Raw genomic sequence first — 23,478 nt, forward strand, 5'->3', positions numbered from 1 at the left:
TTGCTTCTTAATTAAGATAATGACTCTCAATTGGTCTCCATGTTTAGGCCAGCTTCTTACATGGTAGCTTGATGCCATTATTGTGTGTAAATGTACGACTAATAGGAAACTTGGATAAAAGCGCTACATAAAAGCAGTTCATTTCATTATTTTTTTAAACTGACAATGTAAAGACAACTGTTAAAATATTAACGAGTGAACTGTTGACAGATAGGCCTGGGGTCCAAAAAACAAAACTATCTATATATATATATATATATATATATATATATAATTTTGTAGGGCTTTCTGTAGGACATAATAGTGGTGGAAATCAGGATTACACACTAGCGTGATGGAACCCAATATTCTGGCATTAAAAGTAAAAGTGCACAAGGTTTCGGATTGAAGGGCCACAGGTTTTCTTACAAAATCAAATCATTTAATTTTAATTAGTATAAAATAATGATATTCAATTTAGTTCATAAAAAAAATCTAAAACTGAGCTTACCAGTAATTACACGCATAATATAAATATAATGGTTCAAAAAGTTGAATATTTTTCTCTGACATGTAGTGGTATATAAAACGGAACTATTAAAGTAGAAGTAGCTCAAAAAATAAATTAAAAAAACAATAGAAACTGTGACAGTAGTTTTTCTTCTGTGTCAGCTTTTGTCCCAACATGTGTATACCTCTTCCCCCTAACAACCAATAGAAACACAGAATGAGAGGAACGACCAATAACTGCTCTGTCATTTTGATTACGGATTGACCAATGGCGTTGCAGGCTGTGAACGTTACAGCAGCCACAGATCACTGCAGTGCAGTAGCCAACCAGGAACCAGCTAGCTGTCTCGTCTACTCACACAGAAATATGGATGAAACGATGATACAAGTCAACGGGTAACGTCAACTATTATTTTATCTATCTGCGCCATTATTTCTTCTATAAAATAATATTTGTATTTCGTTGTGTGTGTGTTATAATGCTACTGGCGCTGTCCAGCTTGCCTACGCTCTCCTTACAAACCTGTAATAAACCAACTTAGCTCAACTTAGCTAGCTAGCTAGCTAGCTAACCAATTGCCTGTCAGTGTTAGGTAGTTGTAGTTAGCATGTTAGCTAGATAACTCACCCAACCTCCCCCAGAGTTGACAGGCAACTTTAACGGGCTGCAACATCGGTGCTTGCTGGTTGACACCGTAGCTAAGGAAGCTAATGTAGATGGCATTGTTTAATTGTTTAAACCGCTGCTGCATGGCTAATTATAGCTGTCTGTCTGTGTCTTGTTGATAGTGTTGATGGTGCTAAATTCAATTAAACATGACCAGTCCAGACAAGATGCTAGTCACACAGGAATAACAGTTCATGCTAGACAGAGAAAAATCGTAGATGCTAATGTAAATCATTTACACATCTTGTATATTTGTGTTAAGGTTTTGTTTAATTCTTTAATGTTGACATCAGATGTATAGTTAGACATTTGACATGGATTGAGTTATAATGAGCTATAATAGCTGGGTTTTAAACAGCTGCTTGTTGTTGTTACAGTTCTATTAGATAAGATTATTACATAATATTTTCCTTTTGATCCTCTGTGTGATGTGTGTTTACTTTTGTTGATTATTCTACTTTTGTATTAGCTTATAATGCATTTTTAGGTTAGATGCCTTCTGTTAACCTCTAGGTTTTTTTAATTTAAATGTCACCTGCACATCTTGCTTATTTGTTTGTGTTGTGTTATTGCTGCTTTGTTTTTGTTTTGCAAACAATCCAAATCAAGTAGATACAACAATATTATCATTGCACAGAGTACACAGTTTAAGTGATGGATCGTTAACACCCAGTTACCCCCATAGTGGTATAATTATCTGTTCTCCATAGATGTATACAAGTGTTTATTTTAGTGCAAGCAAACAGGTGTGTGGATTTCCACATCACATGTCTGACTGCTTCTTGTTTCCCCCTCTCTTGGTTTCCAGCTGTCAGACTGACCCCCTCTGCATGGGCCCATAAACATGTCCACAGATGACAGTATCTCTGAGGATGCGTCCACCTCGGGGGCTTTGAGCCATTGCCATGCCAGTGCTGATGGGGATCTGGGTAAGGAGAGTGAGACCTCTTTGGTGTCCTCTGAGGGAACATCAGCCTCTGGGCTGGCCGTCTCAGAGGACAGACACACAACCTCCCAAACAACAGGAGGCACTGTGGAGAGCATGGACATCACACCAGCATGCAACAAGATCAGGTGCAGTAACTGTAAACATCTTACTGTATATGGAACAAAGTCTCTAGTGTCTTTGACCAGAGATACAATATGAAACAGTGGCCAGTATATGTCTTTAGCAGCAGGGAATTTAAATATACTCTCTCATTTATCTAATGAGGAATGCAATTTTCCAGTAATGCGATAATATAGATCTTTCTTGCACATTTATTACAGTACTTAACTAAAGTATTTGATTTTCATATAATATAACTCTATTGCAGGAGTTTGTGTCTGAGCACAGAGGAAGCATTTGAGCAGGGGAAGAGCCTCCCATTCATCAACCCAAGCTCTCTTGAGACCCTCAGGGTTTTGGTGCAGGAGATCCAAAGCAGCGGAGAAACCGACCCTGAGATCTGGAAGGATTGTGAGGTAGGAAAATACCACAGAGTCTGAAAGGAAATAGTTATTCCACAATGTGGAAATGAGAGTGAAAATGAACACTCATGATGTTGAAAGAGAAGATGGGGTTAGCTGCTGTGGCAGTTCTTGTGCTCTGCATTTGGCAGCTGGCAGCCTAATTTCTGAGCTGTCACTTTTATTTTTTGCGTGGATCACACCTGACAGTAAAGAAAAGACACAGCACCACACTGCAGCTGATCTTTTCAGACACCGGATGTGATTTGCAGTGAAGAGACAACTGTGATGCGCTACAACATAAATACATTTCACTGCATAGTTCATCAGCCTTTTAGATTACATACCTGGTAAAAAAAAACACAATTTTCTCTTAATTAAAAGGCTCTTTCCTACATTTCTAGAGAGCTATTGTTTGATGTACATGCAATCTGTATGCAGAATAGTTTAGTTTCAGAATCACATCTTTTATGTTTTATGCAGATCAGCTCTGCTCATTGGATTTACATAGATTTACTAACATCGTTAATGCTGTTTTAATAAATGTATCTGTCAGCTGAGCTAATATATATTTGCCATGTACTATATATATAGTAGGTAGGAAGTAGGCCATGCACATGGTTCGGCATTGCAGGTCTGCATACATGAACATGTCCACACATACAGGCTACACCCAGATGGTCCCTGCTGACTCTTGTGGCTATGCGCACTACACATGTGATCAAAAAAGCGGCATATTGTATCATTACAACAGTTCAATTATACCCTCCAGACATATTTTAAGACGAAAACACTTGGAAATAAGATTTTAAGAAGTTATTATACCTCATTAAAGATCTTCAAATTGCGTCTCCTTCTTTTTTTCCTAATTGAAAATCCATAATCTTTGAAAATGCAAATTCACTTCAAAACTTGAACTGCAAGATGTCTCATACTTCCCTGTAAAATCCATTCTCAGTAAATGTATGTGCATTCATGTTTTCAATACTTTGCATTTAACTTCTGGTTGAATGCTAAGTATTCTTGTAAGTTGCATACTGGAGAAAATCTCCCTCCAAACTTGTCGTCATTTAAAAAATCCATACGTTTTAGTACACATCTTAAGTTCATATATAAAATTAGCTCAGTGAGAACAAACTCTGCTCATACGTCATTCTGCACAGTGAAGGTCAAACATCCCGATGAGATAACTGTATGTAAAACAATTTAATTGATTTAAAAAAAAAAAAAATGTTATGGGTGTGTCACAACTGTTGTAGCAAGTCCTGCTGTGAGAAGTGATTCTGCATGACATTAAATTCTCTTTTTTTCTACTACAGGGCCGATGGTTGCATCTGTTTCAGCTGGTTGAGAAGCAATACCAAGAGCAAATACTCGCTCAGCAAGAACAATACCAGTGCCAAATACAGGTAGGTCTGCGTTAGTCTTAGTTACTTACTATGGAATAAAAATGTTTGTTCATGCAGTAAACCATGATATTCTTTTCCCAGTTGATTCAGGATGAAATCAAAGCTCTGGTTCAGCTCCAGAACCGCCAGGCCAGCCTCCAGCCACACACAGAGTTCTCTCTAACTTCGATGACCAAAACTACCCCAAACAAAAAGGATTATATGTCCCCCCTCATCTCCAGTGGCTGCACATTCTCCAAAAATGTGGCCAGTGACAATAACAGCCTGGCAGCCCCAGCCCTTACCACTTTTAGCTCCCCCTCACCTCCACTCCAGAGATCACAGACCGCCAACCAGGAGGGGGAGCGGGCGACCACAGTGCTCAGCAGCGGGTACGGGACTCTGTCTGCATGGGACACAGCTCTGGAACCTGCAGGGTCTCCGGGGGAAGATGAGGACGGTGTTCAAGGGAGAGACAAGCATCATTTGTCCCTTAACTTTATAGAATACACAGAGACTACTTTGATTGGGGGTCAGCAGGATTTTACTCATGTGATGGCTCTCGGAGTGGATGAAACTAATCCATCACTCTACCAGCAGAACAACTCTGGGTAAGTTGAGGTTTTCTTTAGACAGACTAACCACAACTTCTTACGACATCATATTTACAGACACTGAAAAGTCTTTAAAAGCATTCAATTCAGTCTCTTCAAAAAAAGGCCTTTAAGGGTTTTGTATGGTTGTTTTAAATATTTGTATCTAGCGCGACATTAGCAATAATGTTAGTTGGACGTTTTTATCAGTTTTTTTTTAGTAAGAACCATCTTTAAAAATGCATAGTTATATTCTTTCTTGTATATAAGAACTTTGAATTAATTAAGATAATATAAGAAAACATAAGCCTTTTAATATCCTTTATTTTTTGTCATTGGAAAGAATGCAGGTGATGAAGCAGAACCCAACCTCTCTATACATATAGGATCAAACTAGTTCACATTCAGGAGCACACACACAAACATGGGCGTAGGAAGCATCCTCAATGTGGGTGGGACAATTTGACAGGGGGTATGGGCAGGTGGTGGACCTCACCTCCTCTAGGGGGGTCCGGGGCCATGCTCCCTCGGGAAGATGATTTTTTTAAATATTGAAGTTAAAAGCATCAATCTGCTGCACTTTGAGAGCAACATTAGGGACTACATCTATGGATACATCTCTCAACAATACCCATATGAAACAGAACTGTAAACAGATTTACTTTTTCTTTATGCATATTTTACAAATCACTCCCCTTTTAACCTGTATTTTTGTGTTACTGTCCTATAGTATGAGTTGGAATTATTTCATACCTGTTATTCTCTTGTTTTTTATAATGATCATATAAAAGTGTGCCTTGGAAATACTTGTTTACATAAATGATTACCAAACCGTTTGAGACCCACTACTTAGACTAAAGTGAACTATCTAAACCCTCAGAGAGTCCTTTACCTCACTGAGCTGTAGTTATCAGCCTCTCAGTCTGACAGGAGAGGACTCTCCCTCCACCTCTTTAATAACAGCGCCTTATATCCGAGTGCTAGTGGAGCATGCTCGTGAACTGTTAGCGCCGGAGCCTCGCAGCGGGGAAACTGTGGCGCGCATAATTTGACTTAACTAAAGACACAGCTACACAAAAAACGCAGCATGTGTACGGCTCATGTGTACGGCTCTGAGAATCTGCCTTGGTACAAAATAGCAGTGAAAACATGGTACGGAGTTTCATTGATTTGGGCATTCTCACAATAAGCAAGTGGAATGGATTTGATAGTGAAGCACTGACACAGCGCTCTACAAAGAGCGGCGAGTGGATAGACCGATGCACGGACTTTCCGCATAGTAAAAGTTGGGGCGGGGTCTAAACTAATCATTTTAAAAGGTGGGGGGACTTGTCCCACCCTCATATAATGGCTGCGACGCTCATGCACACAAATCAATATACACCAGAACCTATACCCAGGAATATTGTATGTTGCGCAACACCAAGATATTGCACATATTTTCCTTAAGGGTTGTCTGTTATATCCCCACACTTTGGCCTGTATGACAACATTCCTTTTGGAATTAAAAATAACAAAAAAGTCCTAAATATAACTTAATAAAACCTACATAAACACTGTTTAGATTTAGGCAACATTTAAACTGAGAAATGATATCTATACTAAACACAACCTCTTCTATTGGCAGCACCAGCCAGCCTTTGACCTCCTGGGCCCAGAGGCAGAAACGCAGGCCCAAGAAGAGCAAAGCAGAACAAGCTTCATCCCAAATCTTTGAGTACCAGGAGCAGCCGCACAGAGAAGCCCACAAACAAATCCCTCTGGAGAGCTCAGACTTCCAGGAGCAGGTACAACTCACAAGTGGAACCAGATACAAAATCCCTGCATCGGTAGTGTTTGTTGTAGCTGGTCTGATTACTTTCCCTCCACTGAATCTAATCCACTTATCTTTACTCAGTTTCAGCAGCAACAATCGTCTGGGCTGTCGTCCAGCTTTTTCCCCCTGAGGAGGAGTGACAGCCTGCTGTCTGAGGCATCAGGTAACAATTCCCTGACTCAGACAAAACACAGAACATCAAAGCTCGGCCCATGTCAAAAAATCACTGACAATGTGAATGTGATAGAATGAACCAAAACAGGATATAACATTACATTACACGTGTTAAAGATGGAGCCTTGTTGTAATTACCACAAGTGACAGAACGATGGCACTGTTGTGCCACTGAGGGCTTTATTTGGAGGAATAATATCAATTCCCTTTTTTTATTGTTTCCTGAAGAAATTCACAAATATGTTTCTCTTATCGTCAACAAATCCCATGAAAAAAATGTAAACCATGAATTCGGCTTCATGACTTGGTCTGTGGCTCTTGGTACCAAATACATTAAGTTCTTAGTGAAGATGTAAATCTTTTAAAACAGCAAAAAAAATGTTCTCTGAAATCCTAGTCATATAAATACAGCTAGTCACTATACTTTTTGTGGAATAAACATTCTATATTATATCAGCTATATTAGGCTTTACTACAGAGACAAAACGTGTTAGCTGATACATTTATAGTGGCTATGTAATTCATTGACAGTAAGAAAAAGTAGAATCACACTAGATTTCTCTTTTTAAAATGGTCCATATTAAGATGGCCATCACTGCCAAAAAGGAGAAAATAATTAAAAAAATACCTACTACTACTTGAATCAGACTTGTTTCTTCCCTCTGTCTCAGGGCTCACTTATTGGCGTTTGCATGAGAGTGAACTGTATCACCCTCTACCCGACAGCTTCGACAGCGGTGCTTACCTCCTTCTGCAGGAGGCCTCCATTAGTCTTGTGAGTAAAATCTAATATTCACCTGGGGCCTCATTTATAAAGCTTTGCGTACTTTCACGTGGGAAGGTGGCTTACGTAGGACAAAGCAAATAAATACGCACAAAATATTCCGATTTATAAAACACTGCGCACGCACGTCCTACGCCGGTTTCCCTTTATAAATCACAATCAACTCAAAATGCGGCGCAGCTTTTGCGGGCTTCACGTAACGCCCATATTTGCCTATAAATAGTCAAAGAAATGCCCCGTATTAATATTCATTTTGACTGACTGCATGAAGAAGATCGCAGGAAATGACGACAGAACAGCTAAAAAAGACATCTCACACCGAGTCAGATTTTGGTTATTTTGGGGAGGTCGAGATAAATCATATTGTTTGGTGGATGCAGTTTGAACCAGAGTAGCAGCATGGAGGTCGGATCTTCACCAAAATAAATAAATAAGTGGTCCGAAAAAGGTTAATGACAAAAAAAATACACATAGCCTTCCTCAGGCAGTGTGTCAGTGTGATGTGCCGGGGACAGGAGACACCCCCTTGATGAGAAACTCTAAGAAATGATCGGGGAATCCCTCCGGAGTGGAGTCATGACGACTGGATCTGAATTATTTTTTGTTTTTGGTAGTTTGTGTTCCAGCTGTCAATCAGCTGTGCGCAGCGTCTCCACTGCAGCCTGTGCATCTCAACCCCCCCCACAGCAACTCTATATCCACCAGTTAAAGGAAATAAAACAAATGTGTTGTGTTATTAGCTGTACAATTTACCACATATGGTGTTCTTAGTTTCCATACCTCCTGTGGTTTACGAGCGACTTATCAAGTATTGGCGAACGGCACAAAACATGATTAAACGTGATAGTATATAAAACCACGCTCGTATCTATACAACCTATAGAAATGCAAAACGGCGTCAGTTTAAAGTAATTCTGTCCTTCTGCTTACCGCATCATTTAGAGAATACATTTCTTAACAAGAGAACATAATCGAGGGGTGATCAATAACATATCCGTATTTATTTATTTCTCCAAGTTATGTTTTTGTGTGCACTGAGGAGTCTCAAACAGGCGTTTGTTTAATCATTTTAAGATTGGCTTTAATCAATTTGTGAAAATGAATTCTTCATATATGATAAATGAGAGGTAACATTTTATTTATGGTATTATTTCCACATATTTCTCTCCATTCTTCCTTCTGCCAACGGTGTCGCAGTTTCTCGTCTCTCCCGTTTTTGTGCGTACCGCGTACGGATGGGTCAGAGTTTGCGTGGAGGACCGCACATTTTCCCGTCAAGTTTGTTTTTTATAAATCGCAAAGATTGCTTAGAAACTGGCGTACGCCATCTTTTGAGCGTACGCAACGTTTATAAATGAGGCCCCAGGGCACACGTGCAGGTCTGATTAAGGGTCGTGTTATGAGTAGTTAATCGGGCCAATCACATGTTGCATTTAACAAAAAACGCTGGTGGTGATTGGCAAACCAATGAAATAGCGATTTTCTTCTAGGTATAAAAACACATTAGAGGTACAATACCTTTACGTAATTTGATATTTTGGTCAATATGTAAAGGTTTTGAGTACCTAGCTGCTGGTTTGCTATACCTCTCCCCCTAAATCTGATTTCTTCTTGTAGACCCCATCTCAGGAGCCTCGTCTGTCCCTCAAAGAGATCTATAACAACAAGCAAAGAACAGACGGTAAACGTTCAGACTGGGAAGGCTCTGTAACATCCAGTCCTTCGTCACCACAGGTACGTCTCACAGCTTCAGTGATCAGTAAACTCCTTGACTGTGTCTCTAACTAACCCACACTTTGTTGCTTTAGGTGTTGGACTCAGCTGCTAACCAGCGGCAGTCAGATCGTACGTCTGGCTTCACTTCGCCCTCTCACTTCAGCAGCCCTTCCTTTGCCGCTCAGCCCCACGTGTACCCCAGAGTAGGAACCCCTGTAACCCCCGACAGCATGGTGGTGGACAGTCCCAACCCTGGAGACACAGACTGCATCTCTGACACCTCCAGTGTTTCAGCTGCCGGGCCTTCCCCCTCTCATCAGCAGAACCCGTGGGGAAACGTTTCCCAGGCCGTCCTGTTCCCCTCCCAGGATCAGACCCAGCCCTGCTCACACACATCCAGCCAGCAGTGCAGGACCAGCGCCCCCTTAGCCAGCGAGGAGGAGGAGGGTAGTAACACCCACACCAGCACCCTGAAGCCTCGTTCTGCCGCCGGTGCTTCTCTGCGGCCTCCACACATGGAGAGAGCTTCATCCCTGGAGGATCCTGTCGTCCTTTCTCTGTGAGTGCTGCAACAACAGGTTGCAGTGTTTGTTCATACTAGGATGTAGAGCTGCAACTAACCATTGTTTCATAACGAATAAGCTGTTAATAATTGTTCTGGATTCATTGTTTGGTCTATTAAATAAGGATAAATGTCCATCCCACGTTTCTCAAAGTTAAGGTGATGTCTTTTTAAGTCTTATTTTTCAGTTCTGATATAAAATAAAAGAACAAATCTGGAATTATCTATTTTTGAGAGCCTTAAAATGTAACTTTATGCAATTTCTGCACTAAATATTCCTTCAACAATAATATATTATGATTATTATAAAATACTTTGTAATACATTTTCCCCTGGATTTGATAATCAATGAGTCGACAAACAGTTGCTGCTCTTCTGGGATGTTCACATGCTTCATATCCAATAACTACCTTCCTTGAGCCCTTGTCAAAAAACATTTACAAAGTTAAAAAGTAACCTGTTCTGAAAAAAGCATTAGCCTGGACCTGCAAAGCTTGAGAAATGTTTTGTTTTTTTCATTAAAAGAAGTAGTTAGCATCCTAATTACTCATGTCCTTGAGTCCAAATGAATCGACTCTCAACGGGTTCATTCATCTTCTTCTCTTCTCTTTTTTTCTCCCCAGACTGCGGCAGAACCTGAGAGAGAAGCACTCTCGACACGTGGCTGATCTGAAGGCGTATTACGAGTCTGAGATTCAAATCCTGCGAGACAAACTGAAACTCAGAGATCTGCCCCAGGATTTAGAGAGGAGCAACCAGGCCCTCGCAGAGAGGTGTGCATTGATTCATTTCATTTGATATGATGCATTCATGATCATTCCTGAAAGTAACATTTTAATCTAAATATAAAGGAAGAAATGCCACATGCAATTTTACATTAAATCTTCTTAGTGCTGATTAATTTTTATGATGCAAATAACTCATAATCAAGGTTATTAGATTTCAAGACACACACATGAAGCCTTTTAGGGCCCCACATTTCCCCAGCATCACATTATAACTCGTTTATTTGTAAACTCTGTGCTGTTGTGATTGTCTGTTTATCGACAGATGCAGGCACCTGGAGAAAGCTCTGGCCGAGGCCACCAGTCGAATTCAAGAACTTGAGGCAACAAACAGCCTGCTGGAGAAGAAGCTGGTAACAATCCTCAGATGTCTATTTAGGGATTAAAAAAACTCATTTAAAATGGTACTGTCTTTCAGCAAGGACCTCTTATTATTTATTATTTAAATGACTAAAACCCAGAGCAACTTCACATGGTCAGTTTTCATGACAGATTTACAGTGTCATTAGGATCTAAAAGCTATTAATGCATTTATTTACGCACAATTAAAAAATAAGGAAACCTGTCAGATTTTAATTGATGTAGTACTCATTACACACAACCTGAATTAACGGATGACACTTGTCAAAATAAACTTTCCTGCATGTTTTTTTTCTTACATTTGTATATGATTTGTGCCTCAAACGGCTCTTTAAATCATTAAACGCAAGTCTCTGAAGTATGCAAACAACCTGTAATTAATCAAGTGGGGTAAGTGGCATGGACCCTAATTAAGTCATCTACTTTAAAGCTCAGTGATGATGGATTATTAATACCTTATAAGTTAAGCACTCTATTAAAACCTGGACACAAATACAGTTTCATTTTATGTCTGGTTACACAAATATCTGCCAAATTATCTCAATGTCTAATATTGATATATTAAGCATATGCATTCAACTAATATCCAACCATTACCCCATTCCTTAATTTTCTATGTGACTTTCTGTTTTCAGGCAGAATGGCCGGAGCGATACGCTGTCGCGGCTGCTACTGTGAAGTCCTTGCAGCAGCGAATGGAAGAAAGCAAACGCTCGGGCAAAGAGAAGGACGCCTCTGCAGCCCGTCTGAAGAGCCACGTACGGCAGCTGGAGGAGAAGCTGCTGAAAACCTGCAGGGAGGCTGAGGAGAGGGAGGCGAGGAAGGAGAGGGAGTCCAACATGCTGCAGGATGTGAGTCTGAGCTGAGGGAAAGAGACAAATATCATTGATATACTATTGTTCGCTAACATCTGAAGTTCGTCTTTTCACTGGAACCTTGCCACTATTTGTAATTATTTATTTGTAATATAAATAAAGTGTTGTTGATGCACTTTCAAATGACTTGAGAATAGGTAACATATCAGGAGAGAATAGGTTGATCCTGCATCAAGAAAAAGTTGTTCCTTATTATACAATAATCAGTATTCTCACTGATGTTCTTTATGTTTCTGTTGTTTGGTCTCTCAGCTGCTTGGACAATATGACTCACTGGTGAAGGAGCACGAGGGACTGAAGGTAATGAATCTGGAACGGATAATATACATTCTCTGTGATCATTTGATCTTGATTGAAAGCATTATTTCAGCAGTGACAAACAATATCACAATCAATCTCTACAGGGCAACCTGGTGGCAACGGAGAACAAACTTGACGATGCCACCGATCAGATATCAGACCTGAAGAGGTGAGTGGATCATTTATAAAGAAATTAGATTTAGATGTTGTATGAATTTTAAAATGGTAAGTTTTCTGTGTATTATTTCTGGTTTTGACCAACTCTTGGTATTAGGGATCAAATTATAGGAGTTGAAAATGTTGCTCTATTAATTAAGGGTCACAAGATGCTCTCTTTGCCAACAGTTTCAATTTGTGACCATGTTAGAAAAATCTCACTCGTCACCAGCTTGAGCTTCAATATCAGGATACATGTTTTTATTATCCTTGCAAGAATGGAAGTAGTCATCACATACAGAGCATTTGGGACAACTAGTTCCCCGAACAGTGTCCTTCACATACTTATATACAAGACAGGGAGTATCACAGTCACAAGATGCAGGAATACCGGTTCAAAGCCGTATTCAATGTTTTGTTCAGTGAGCTAAGACCCACGTCAGAAATGATCATGCTTGTCATATGTCTATCTCCCTAGGGGCTGAATCATCATGTTAATCGTTGTCACATAGCTATCATATGCCTAAAACAGTGTGTCATGTTCTTCTTCTAGGTAATCATACATCCTGTTACGTACACAGCTACAGTTGGGCCTTTGTTATCATGTGCTACTCTGATATTGCAGAGTACATTCAGTATTTTCCCAACAGACCCTTCATTTATTGAGCCTCCTACTATTATAATGTGGTTCCTAATAACAAGAACTAGAAGTCAGAGTTGGAAAAGAACCTTTTTTGAAATATAGCATAAAATAGAATCACTTTAGTAGTAGCTTTCTGAAGCTCACGACCTTAAAGGAATAGTTGGAAAATAAAGTTGCTCTCTTTATTGCTGATTGAAGACTTACCCAAATGTATAATACACATCTTGTCTTGAGCAGATGTAGTGATGTTTTTGAATAATGTTAAAACACAAACAAACAACACAGACACAAAGAAAGAACTTCATGTAGAGCGATCTCTTGGCAGCTGTAGTACGGCTATTAGTTTCAGGTCTATTACGTTGTCATTGGCTGGCTCCAGCAGTTTTGTAAAAGAGCTGCAGTGGAGGTTGTTAGACAGCCGGGCGATCGAGAGAATGAATCAATAAAGTCTAATGATGGTCTCTGTGCTGTCGAAAGTAGATAATAGCATCGGCTGACACTACGCAGCAACTTTCCATCGCAGTTTCAGCTCTGCCTGCAAATTGGCACCAATAGAGGCAGCGCCATGGACTCTGCATTGATGAAGTGTGTCAAGTCGATTCAGGGACAGATAGCAAGCTACAGCTCGCAGAACATCAATACGGGTGTCATAGGAGGGCTTAAAGACTGAAAGTAATAACCTGGAGGGAAAAGGCAAGAAAAAAAGATGGAGATATGTATGTGGTCTTTTAATAAGAGGGAGTAAATCTGGAAAATTAAGATATATTTTAAATGTACCAAGGATACGAGAGAAATCTAAGATAAAATGCAAAAGACATGTGTCACCAGCACAGCATTTTAATGAGAACTTCTTACATTTAGCCGACTCTAGAGACAAGATATATCCCAAGATATATCCCAGAAAAGATGCATAAAATTGGGTAGTGACCTGAAGATCCCTCCAGGCATTTCAGTCAAAAAGCAAAGTCGATATTAGGCGCTCAAAATGGAATAAGCAGTAAGATATGCGAGAACATTTCCAGCTTCAGGGTCTGATGGAGTCTCATAATGGAGCGCCAAATGCTGCAGGAGAAGATTGTTACCAAGGCCTGTCAGACTCTCACAGGAGACGCAAATTAGAGCCGGATCATGACAGCAGAGAGAATGTATGATAACCCAGAGGAGACAAAGTGTGGATAAAGGTCGGCCTTTGGTCCTATTACCTCTGTGAAAAGGGAGAGATATTTTTTTGGGGAGTCTAATTGACACAAGAAAGAATACCTCCGGATGCTTTAAAACCATGAATTATTTATACCTGAAAAATGCATTTGTTACTACACTTCAAATTATCTTTAATTTATTTCAAAAATAACATTTTATTATTGATAATACATGTTAGATTTTTTTAGCATACCCTTTTAAAAAGTAGTCTAGAGAAAGACTCCCAATTTTCTGCATCTTCATTTCTTGTGACCATGTCTTATCTCCGCTTGTCCCCCTCAGAGTCATCTCCAAACTGGAGTCTCAGGTGAAGCAGCTGGAGCACGAGAACCAGGCCAGAGCTCGATACTCTTCCCACAATAACACACAACCTTCTGGGGCTGGGTAAGCACGTACTGACAATCTCTTTTGTTGCATTACTACAGTGGGTGTTATAGGCTGATTATATATCAGCCTATAACACAAATAGGAACCTAAAGGGAGAAATGTATGCTTTTAGATTATAATTCATCTGGGATGCTACACAAGCCTGCAATTGAACAAAACACATGTTAATAAATCAGCTGCTGCATATTTAACGACATGTAAATGTTGCTGCAAATGTCAGTGGTGTCCGGTTGGATGCTGGAGTGGTCAATACTAGTAACAACACATTTTATGTAGGCTATAGTTAGATTTCTTTGTCTCCTATTCTCCAGCTGGTGTTCATTAAGCACAGACAGCTTAGAGGGGAACTAGTTCTACTGACCTTCTTTCCTTTTAACAAGAACTAAAACAGCTATTTAACGAATGCAAACTGAAGGAAAGAAGGAAAAAACGGATACATTTGAGCTGTATGTGCCTGTATTTGAATTTCCTCTTTACATTTCCACAGTCTCTTCCACCATCCTGACCTGCTGATGTCCCCGAGTAAAGGCAAGGCAGAACCAGATGTCACGCGCAGGAAATCCCCTTCTGAACAGCCGAACAGCGGCAGGAAATCTCCATTCCTTCAAACCAACCAATCCAGTATCCACAAGAAGTCACATTATCCATTTAATGATCCATCATCGGGAACTGGAAGCTCTGTGGAGAGCTCTTCAGTTGGGGGGAGCTGGAGGTAGGTTTTTATCGTATTAGCGTTTTTTCTACCAAAGTTATTAAACATGGTTCCTACATTTAAGCAGTGGTGGACATTTGCTAAGCATCGTTACTCAAGAACTGCACTTAAGTACAATTTGGAGGTACTTGGAGGATGTTCGTAAATTAGGTATTTCCATTTCCTGCCACTTTATACTTCCACCCCCCATTTCTATCCCACTTTTTACTCCACTTCATTTATTTCTTATTAAGACTAATATTACAAATATAATCAGCGAAAATGTATCATGAATTGAAAGGTTTAAGATCAACTTTATTGACCATTTGGTGCTTTAGCTCCACCTTTACCCGCTGCAACATTAAAGTGATGATCATCAATGCATCATTTTAATCCAATAATATAATATACTGAATATTGTTCTGAGGGGCCCTTGGGCGGGAATAAGTACTAATACTTTGATGTATTTGGTGCTATTACTTTAATACTTTAACCATGGTAACATTTTGGAGGCACAACTTTGACTTTGAACAGAGTATTTCTACACTGTTGTATTACTGCTTCTACTTAAGTAAAGATACTTTGTCCACCTCTGGATTCAACTGTTCTTTGTTCTGCAGGTGTGCGTCCCCCCCGGAGTGTGAGCAGTCTCTGCAGCAGCAGCACAGGCAGCAGGAGCAGAGTCAGCGGGAGTCCGGCCCCAGGGAGGGGTCCTCCGCCCTGACGCCCATGATGAGGGCCCTGATAGAGCTGGAGGAGACCAGAGCCACAGAGAGCCGGGCCCCCTGTAAGAACAGCCCCACCCCCTACAGTATGCCTCACACTCACTCACAAGCCCTGATAAATGCTCCAAATGAAACGCCATGTCTATCTTATTACCTCCAACTTCTAATTTAAACATGTGTTAATGAGGTCTCATTACACTTGGGGCATAACAGCAATATTCCTTCCATACGTTGCATTTTAGGATAGGTGTCTGGCTTCTCCCTGCAGCAGGAGAAGAAGGGAACAATGGCTGCAATCAGTTTTATACTGTAGTACAGTATGTAGCATGATTGTGCAATTAAGTGGCTGCCACCGAATCAAGACACATTCTAGTGGTCAATCCCAGCAAAGCCTGACATGTTTCTTAAAGGAGAACTATCATGCTATATTTGAATAATATATTGTAGGGCCATACCTATATAAGGTATATTTATACCTTATATAGGTATATTTCTTTTTCAAAATACCAAACAGATCATGCATTTTAGCCATGCCTCATTTCGCTCTATTTTGCTCTCCTCCACCCCTGTCTTTGCATGCGCTGCAGCTGACCACGCCCCCCTGCAAAGGAGGGGGCCGAGTTACGAGCGTCATGTTACCATGCTGTTACCATGCCACGGCAACCTCTCATTCCCCTGATTGGTGGAGAGTTGGCCATATAGGCGGAGCTCCTCGTCACTGACGTCAGACTATTTTCAAATCTGGATCAGTCTGTATCAGATCCGTTGCAGCCCCGTTTTTAGAGATTTGGGTATGGAGGAAAAGAGCGAGGGTTGTGTTTTCTGACACTTGGTGAGTTCCCTGGAACACCGGGGACACATATTCATGTATAAAAGACTTACAAAGGTGCATTTTGCATGATAGGTCCCCTTTAATTTGAAAGGGTTATTAATGCCTTTGTTACCTCGAGGTTGGACTACTGCAACGCTCTGTACGTGGGTATGGACCAGGCGTCAATTAAACGCCTGCAGCTAGTCCAAAACGCAGCTGCACGTCTACTCACTGGCCACAAAAAGCGTGACCACATCACCCCAATTCTGGCCTCACTGCACTGGCTTCCAATTTGGTTCCGAATTGATTTTAAACTCCTTTTATTTGTTTTTAAAGCACTAAATGGGCTGGCTCCGGCCTATATAACTGAACTCCTCCAGCGCTACACCCCAGCCAGAGCTTTAAGGTCTGCTGACCAGCTGCTGCTGGTAGTGCCCAAGACCAGGCTTAAAACCCGAGGGCACCGAGCCTTCGCAGCAGCTGGCCCTAGGCTCTGGAACACTCTGCCCCTCCATGTGAGGTCGGCCCAGACCCTAGGGGTTTTTAAATCTACTCTTAAGACGCACTTCTTCTCTCTGGCCTTCTAGTCAGAGCGGAGCACGACTCCTGACTTTTCCCTGTGTTTTTTTTTAAATATCTGTTGTAATTTATTGTCTTTTATTGTGATTATAGAAATTTGTTTTTATGTGATTACATGTACAGCACTTTGGCCCGACCAAAAATCGGTTTTAAATGTGCTTTATAAATAAACCTTGATTTGATTTGATTTGATTTAATATAAACTAGAACCATTTTTTTTTCCTTTAAGAAGACACTGCTCTTAACGGAATTATGGCTGAACCATCCGAATAGAAACTTGTATAAAGTATTAAAGGATAAGAAGAAATTAATTAATCCTGGGGTGTCAGAATATGTGCATCAAATGTCAGAAAAGAGTGAATAATGTGAATAATGCCCATTAACCTTATCCTAACACCCGAAGGGATGCCTTCAAAATGAATTAAGGACTAACAAACAAAACAAACATTATTTTATTTAATGAACACATAAGAAAATAAACTGATAGCCTCTTGTGGGTCTTATGTATTTTGCATGTTTGATTTGTTTGTTTTTGTTATTTGTGATTTTATTTCCCCAGAGATATAAAGGCCATTCTAGGCATGTAAAAAAATACTTTTTTTTAACCTCACCAAATTCTGTTTCTCTCTGCAGGGGTCGGCAATCAGAGGACCACTGTGGGGTTAGTGGAGCGGAGACACAAAGAGGTGCTGCAGACCGAGAGGGAGGGGGGGAAATCTGGAGGAGCAGCCAGAGCTGAGCCCGGAGGAGGAGGAGGAGGAGGAGGAAGAGGAGGAGGAGGAAGAGGAGGAGGAGGAGGAGGAGGAGGAGGAGGAGTAGCAAAGAAAAGAGCTGCAGCTCTTCTGAGAGCTCAGAGGAGTCTGTCTCCAGACGGCCACAGATCCTCCTCACTGCCTCCAGAACATCGAAACAAACCAACAACTACCCCCAGTATGTCCTCACAGGCTCTTCATACACATATTATGGACAATTAGGTTTCAATGTATTCTGGAACTCTTTTAGAGGTTTCTTTAGAGTTGTTTTGAGGACATTTTCATGTGCAGGTCATTTAGATTTGGAGGCTTTTTCTTTTTTTTGACAAATATTTTTATTGGTATTTCGTTTTTTCAGCATAAGACATTGCACAAGTATATATCCCACAAAGAAAAATCTAAAACATAATCCAAGAAAATACAAGAAAGAAAAAAAAAAGAAAGAAATATATACATATATATATATATATATACATATATACATATATATATGTTTAAATTACAATATTTACCACATGTCCACTTACGTATATATATATATATATATACGTAAGTGGACATGTGGTAAATATTGTAATTTAAACATTGCAAGTTACAAAGCCGGTAGACAAGTAGCCACATCACATCCAACCATTATAGAGGACAAGGTCAATTAGGAGGTACATTTATTTCCAGAAACTCCAAGAATTCCCCCCATATTTGATGGAACGCTTCAGGCTTTCCCTTTATGGCAAATGTCAATTTTTCTAAGGCTAAACAATGAGAGAGATTTTTTAACCAGTGATTGATCGAGGGGTTTTCTGGGTTTTTCCAAAAGACAGCTATTGTGTGTTTAGCTTGGAGAAGAGAAAAAACGACTAGTCTTTTCTTAGTGATATTAAGTCTGGGAGTTAGAGGGAAAACTCCAAGAATACAGAGTTTTGGGCATTCTGGTAATGTGGCGGAAATTATTTTTGATAATGTGCCCAGAACATCTTTCCAAAAGGATTTAGTATATGGGCAGTCCCATAAGCAGTGGAACAATGTTCCCTTATCATTATCACCTTTTACACATTGATCTGGAATATTTGCATCAAAATGGTGTAGTAGGGATGGAGACTTTGAGGCTTTTTAATGTAAACATTTCAAACTACTGAAACCCCCTGGTGAATGTATTTTTCATTCAATGTTGTATTGGTTAGTTATTGTTTTAACTAATGCTATGCTCTTATTTTTTCCATCCAGCCAAGAGAGGAACTTTACTGATGCCCAGGTCTGCGAAGTCCAGTCCCAAACGCTGCCCCTCTGAGAACTACTCCACTGCTTTTGGTCACCTGATGCCAAGAGAGGCACAAATGCACAAAAGGTGAGCAACACACAACATGTTATCAGTTCTGCAAGTTAGATTAGGAGATCAAAGCAAAGTGAAAACTGCTATAATATCTCAAAATGTTGGATGGATTGCAGAGAACATTTTGCACATTTATTAATTCTCTCTTCATTGGCTCAATTTGGCTGTCGTGAAATTGTGTTAATGCTTAAAATACAACAGGAGAGTGATGACCACCCTTGTGTCAGACAATGTGCAACACTGCCTGCTAAAATGTAAGACATCTTGCTTACAAAAAACCCGAAGCAGGCCAAATAATTCCTTGCTTGTTAAAATGCAATCCAAGCATGACTTGAACCATAAACAGCTTAGTGAGCCAGTGTTACAGAGACATAACTGCAGATTCTTGACGACTTTTATCTACATTACACTGCAGAAAATCAGTTTTGAAAACAATCTAATTTTGTCTACAGGACTGATGATGAAGTTGACCCGAGGCGTGATTCATTCCACAACGGCAGTCCCAGGAAGAGACTCCAGTTTTCCTCATCAGACAGAGAAGATGGTAATTTATTCAAGCTCTAGTGGTTTTAAAAGTAAATGTGGTATAGAAATTAAATTCTTATGGTTGGCCCGATTTCTTTATGCTAATATTTTTGTATTTCTGTCAAAACAAGTATTTGAGCAACTTTGAAATGTTTATCCAGTCTTTTGGAATTGATCTAATTTACTTAAGGAGTGTATACATTTTCAGTTTTTGTGAAAAATGTTATGTTTATGATGAGATATAACAATTTGTATCTTATGGAAAATTGTTTGCTGTTGCAGGACAAAGTAGGTCAGAGTGCACAAAACTAAATGGGGAAACAATACATTTGATCAATAAAGTGCAAAACCCAAATATACACAATATAAACTTTACGGTGTTTTCTACAGTTATTGATATAAATGTGGTGGATACAAATAAAGTAAATATCTGCTCACATGGAGGATCACATCACACTCTGCTCCTCTCCCTCAGACCTGCAGCAGTGCTCGGGCAGTGGTAACCCTCTGGAGGGAAACCCCCAGCTGGGCTGGGAGGGGCCGGGGGTCTCTGGTGTCTCCGAGCTGCAGGACTCCTGCGAGGACTCGCCTCCGTTTCTCCTGGACAGATTCCACTCGCTGACTGAGGCCGAGAAACTGTTAGACGAGCTGACGCAGGAGAAACTGCAGGTGAGGGCTTTTTATATCTCTGTGAGAGGAGCTGACTCACAGATCATCACACACAGTGTTGAGCCACTCCTCAACCAGGGTTACGAAATCATAAAAAGTATAAAAAGTTAGGCTTATCTATCTGAGGCATTGTGTTGAACAAAACAATAGCAGAAAGTGATAAAATACATGTACCAGGCAAAAAAAATAAGGACAAATAATAATAATAACAAGATCAAAGAAAACCAAACTTAAATGCATCAACCTGAATGTTAAATCATTTTACAAATTAAAAGGTAAAAACATTTTAACAATTAAGCTTTCCTATCTTTTCAAACTCTTTTCCTGTTGCAGTCTACTTGATATAAGTTTTTATTTCTTAAAAATATCATTAATAAACTCAAACCAATGATTTTCCAATGGCAGGTACCTCAGACAGTTCAATATAATGTCTAACTGAAGTACTTGTTGCAAAACTTTATGAACATCCTGTAGAAAGGAATTAATAATGGTCAAAATATAATATAAAGAATTTTCTGGGAGAACCACACTGTCTCCAGCAGTTAGAAGATTTGGTAATGAGTTTTCCAAACAAAGTTCACTTCATAAAACAGAATTTGAAATGTTCCATTTACATCACATATTTTCGCAAAGGACATTTACTCAGTTTAAAGAGCTTTTTATCTCTGACTCACAGGCCTTAACAGTGCAACTCTAATCCTCAGCTGACCTCTTATGTAACACGGACTTTATTGTTTTTACACCACTCCTAAATGACTTCTATTTTTAGAAAGTTGATGTCCCCCCCTTTCCCCCCCCTTCCTCTGTCCTAGTCCTAGGGACATCTGGGCACACACACACACACACACACACACACACACACACACACACACACACACACACACACACACACACACACACACACACACACACACACACACACACACACACACACACACACACACACCACAAAGTGTGGTGAAAGTGAAAGCATTCAGCACATGTAATTTTCCCGGTTGTTTCATCAATAGGATTATTTGTGGTACTAAATGCCAACTTGTGTGTGTTGTGCAGGTTGAGGCAGCTTTGAGTCGGATGCCTGGAGCCGGAGGGAGAGTGACTCTACAGACCCGGTTAGATGAGGTGAGACGCCAGATATATTGATCATGTTCAAACACTTTAGTTTTTTTAAAGTGAGAGCTAAAGGCTAAGTGGATAACTTTTTTTTTAACCAATTGTTGATTGTCAAGTTTCTCAAATGTGAGGAAGACTGCTTTTCTTAGTTTGATATAATTGTATTATTTGATATTTTGGGGTTTTAAATAAACACTTAGGTCACATTGAGCTCTAGGATATTATAATGAGCATTTTTCAAATGTATTTCCCTTTTTACATTTTATACACCAAACGAGTATTGAATAAATTACACAATTTTTTATAAAATGTTCCCCCAGTACAAACCTGTAACGATTAGTTCACTATATACAAACACAATGATTGATTGATTGATTGATCCAAAATGTTATTATTAGTTATTGTTAACATATTTTCTAAATGATCGATTGAGTTTCCCATCATGAAACGACTGTGAAAATCTCTTGTGGATTTTTGCCAATCGAGGGCTTTGTTTTCATTCTTAATTCATGGGGTTAGTGAAAAGTCAGAGAATCACCAAAATAATTAGTATTCATCCTCTGAACTCCATACATGTATGAGCTAATTTTTATGGCAATCCCTTCAAAAGTTGTAGAGATATTTTAACCAAAGTGGTGGACTGACAAACAGATTGCGATCATGGCATTTTGCAGGTCTCCCTTGAAAAAGAGATCTATGATCTCAAGGGACCAATCTGGATAAATAAAGGTTTGAAATGAAATGAAATGGCTAAAAAGCTGCAAATCTTTCCGTTTGAAGAACAGAAACCAGATAATTTATTATATTTTTGCTTCATAAATAAATGAAACTAATAACCAATCATCCAAGTAGTTAATTTTCTTCTCTTTCTCCTCCCCAGGTGGCCTTAGAGAACCGTCTGGAGAGGCTGAATCGACAGCTGGGATCTCTCCGCATGACTCTGAAGAGATTCCACGTCCTCCGCTCCTCTGCCAACATATAGCAAAGTCTGTCTTTACTCACCACAGTGTAGAAACTTTCATACACTGCACTGATTGTCTGCCTGTGCCATAAAACCATCTGTACAAAGACTCCACGCCATCTTTTTATACGTATATCTCTGGGATATTTTTATATGTCTGAAAGATATTTCCATTTTTGGAGTATATTTTTAGAAATGCACAGATTTGTAAAGTCGTTTACTTTTTTAGTCACAGAAATATTCATATGATATGTTTTACTTGCCATATTCAGGTGTAGATTTTTAAATCTGCCATGTGAATGAATAATCAAAAAGGACTTTCCAGCAGAGACATTCATCCACTCGGGAAATATGACTGCCATTTTAATTAATGTGTCAATGAACATTTCTGATGTCGAAGGTGTTTGTTTTATGTTTTCGTACATTTTTAACATGTTTATTTCGTTTTTTTCTATTTGCTTTGGGCCAAATGTATGAAACTTGAAAAAAGAATTTGTTTACTTGAATCAAAATCGCCTTTTTGCTTTGTTTACTTTCCATTACTACTTGACACTTTCCTTGCTTTATGTTTCATATTTGTTACAGGACTGGACGCTCTGTATTGGAGCTCATTGTAAAATCCAAACCAGCACACTTTCAGTACACACAGACACACACACAGACACACACAGACACACACATTTTTTGTTGTTTCTCGATCGATGCTTGTGCATGGAATCTTGTGCACTGCTTACTTTTGCCATGCAGTTTTCAACAAGACGTGAACTTCACTGGAACTATAATATTGTTGTTGCACAATAAATTAAGATTTTTTCGATAACTACTTGTAACATTGTTCCTGTTATTATGACTGACTCGTTTTTTACTAATTTTGAATGTCTTTGACACAAATATTACATTATATTTTTGTATATGAAGTTATAGAAACCCTGGCTGTTTTAATAGATCCTTTACTTAAGCAAGAACATGAACCACACT

The 23,478-nt window shown here is 39.6% G+C and overlaps 1 protein-coding gene across 2 annotated transcripts; it reads left to right on the forward strand.

Moving 5' to 3' along the window:
- The first annotated feature begins 810 nt into the window (after positions 1-810).
- Positions 811-23,320, forward strand: LOC117476782 (M-phase phosphoprotein 9). Of its 2 annotated transcripts, none has more exons than XM_034123522.1 (24): positions 811-885; positions 1,965-2,230; positions 2,473-2,620; positions 3,925-4,014; positions 4,096-4,604; positions 6,214-6,373; positions 6,484-6,565; positions 7,248-7,351; positions 8,978-9,094; positions 9,169-9,635; positions 10,262-10,411; positions 10,689-10,776; positions 11,419-11,634; positions 11,911-11,958; positions 12,063-12,127; positions 14,240-14,341; positions 14,832-15,056; positions 15,656-15,846; positions 17,784-18,080; positions 19,127-19,247; positions 19,685-19,776; positions 20,233-20,426; positions 21,480-21,548; positions 22,420-23,320. In XM_034123522.1, the coding sequence occupies exons 2-24, from the start codon at positions 2,001-2,003 to the stop codon at positions 22,519-22,521; spliced, it is 3,867 nt and encodes a 1,288-aa protein (XP_033979413.1). In that variant the 5' UTR covers positions 811-885; positions 1,965-2,000; the 3' UTR covers positions 22,522-23,320. The 2 variants fall into 2 exon arrangements, with proteins under 2 accessions (XP_033979413.1, XP_033979414.1); XM_034123523.1 differs by having other exon boundaries at positions 15,656-15,822.
- The last annotated feature ends 158 nt before the right edge of the window (positions 23,321-23,478 follow it).

This window comes from Trematomus bernacchii, unplaced genomic scaffold (genome assembly GCF_902827165.1).
Source record: "Trematomus bernacchii unplaced genomic scaffold, fTreBer1.1, whole genome shotgun sequence".
In the NCBI taxonomy this organism is placed as follows: domain Eukaryota; kingdom Metazoa; phylum Chordata; class Actinopteri; order Perciformes; family Nototheniidae; genus Trematomus; species Trematomus bernacchii.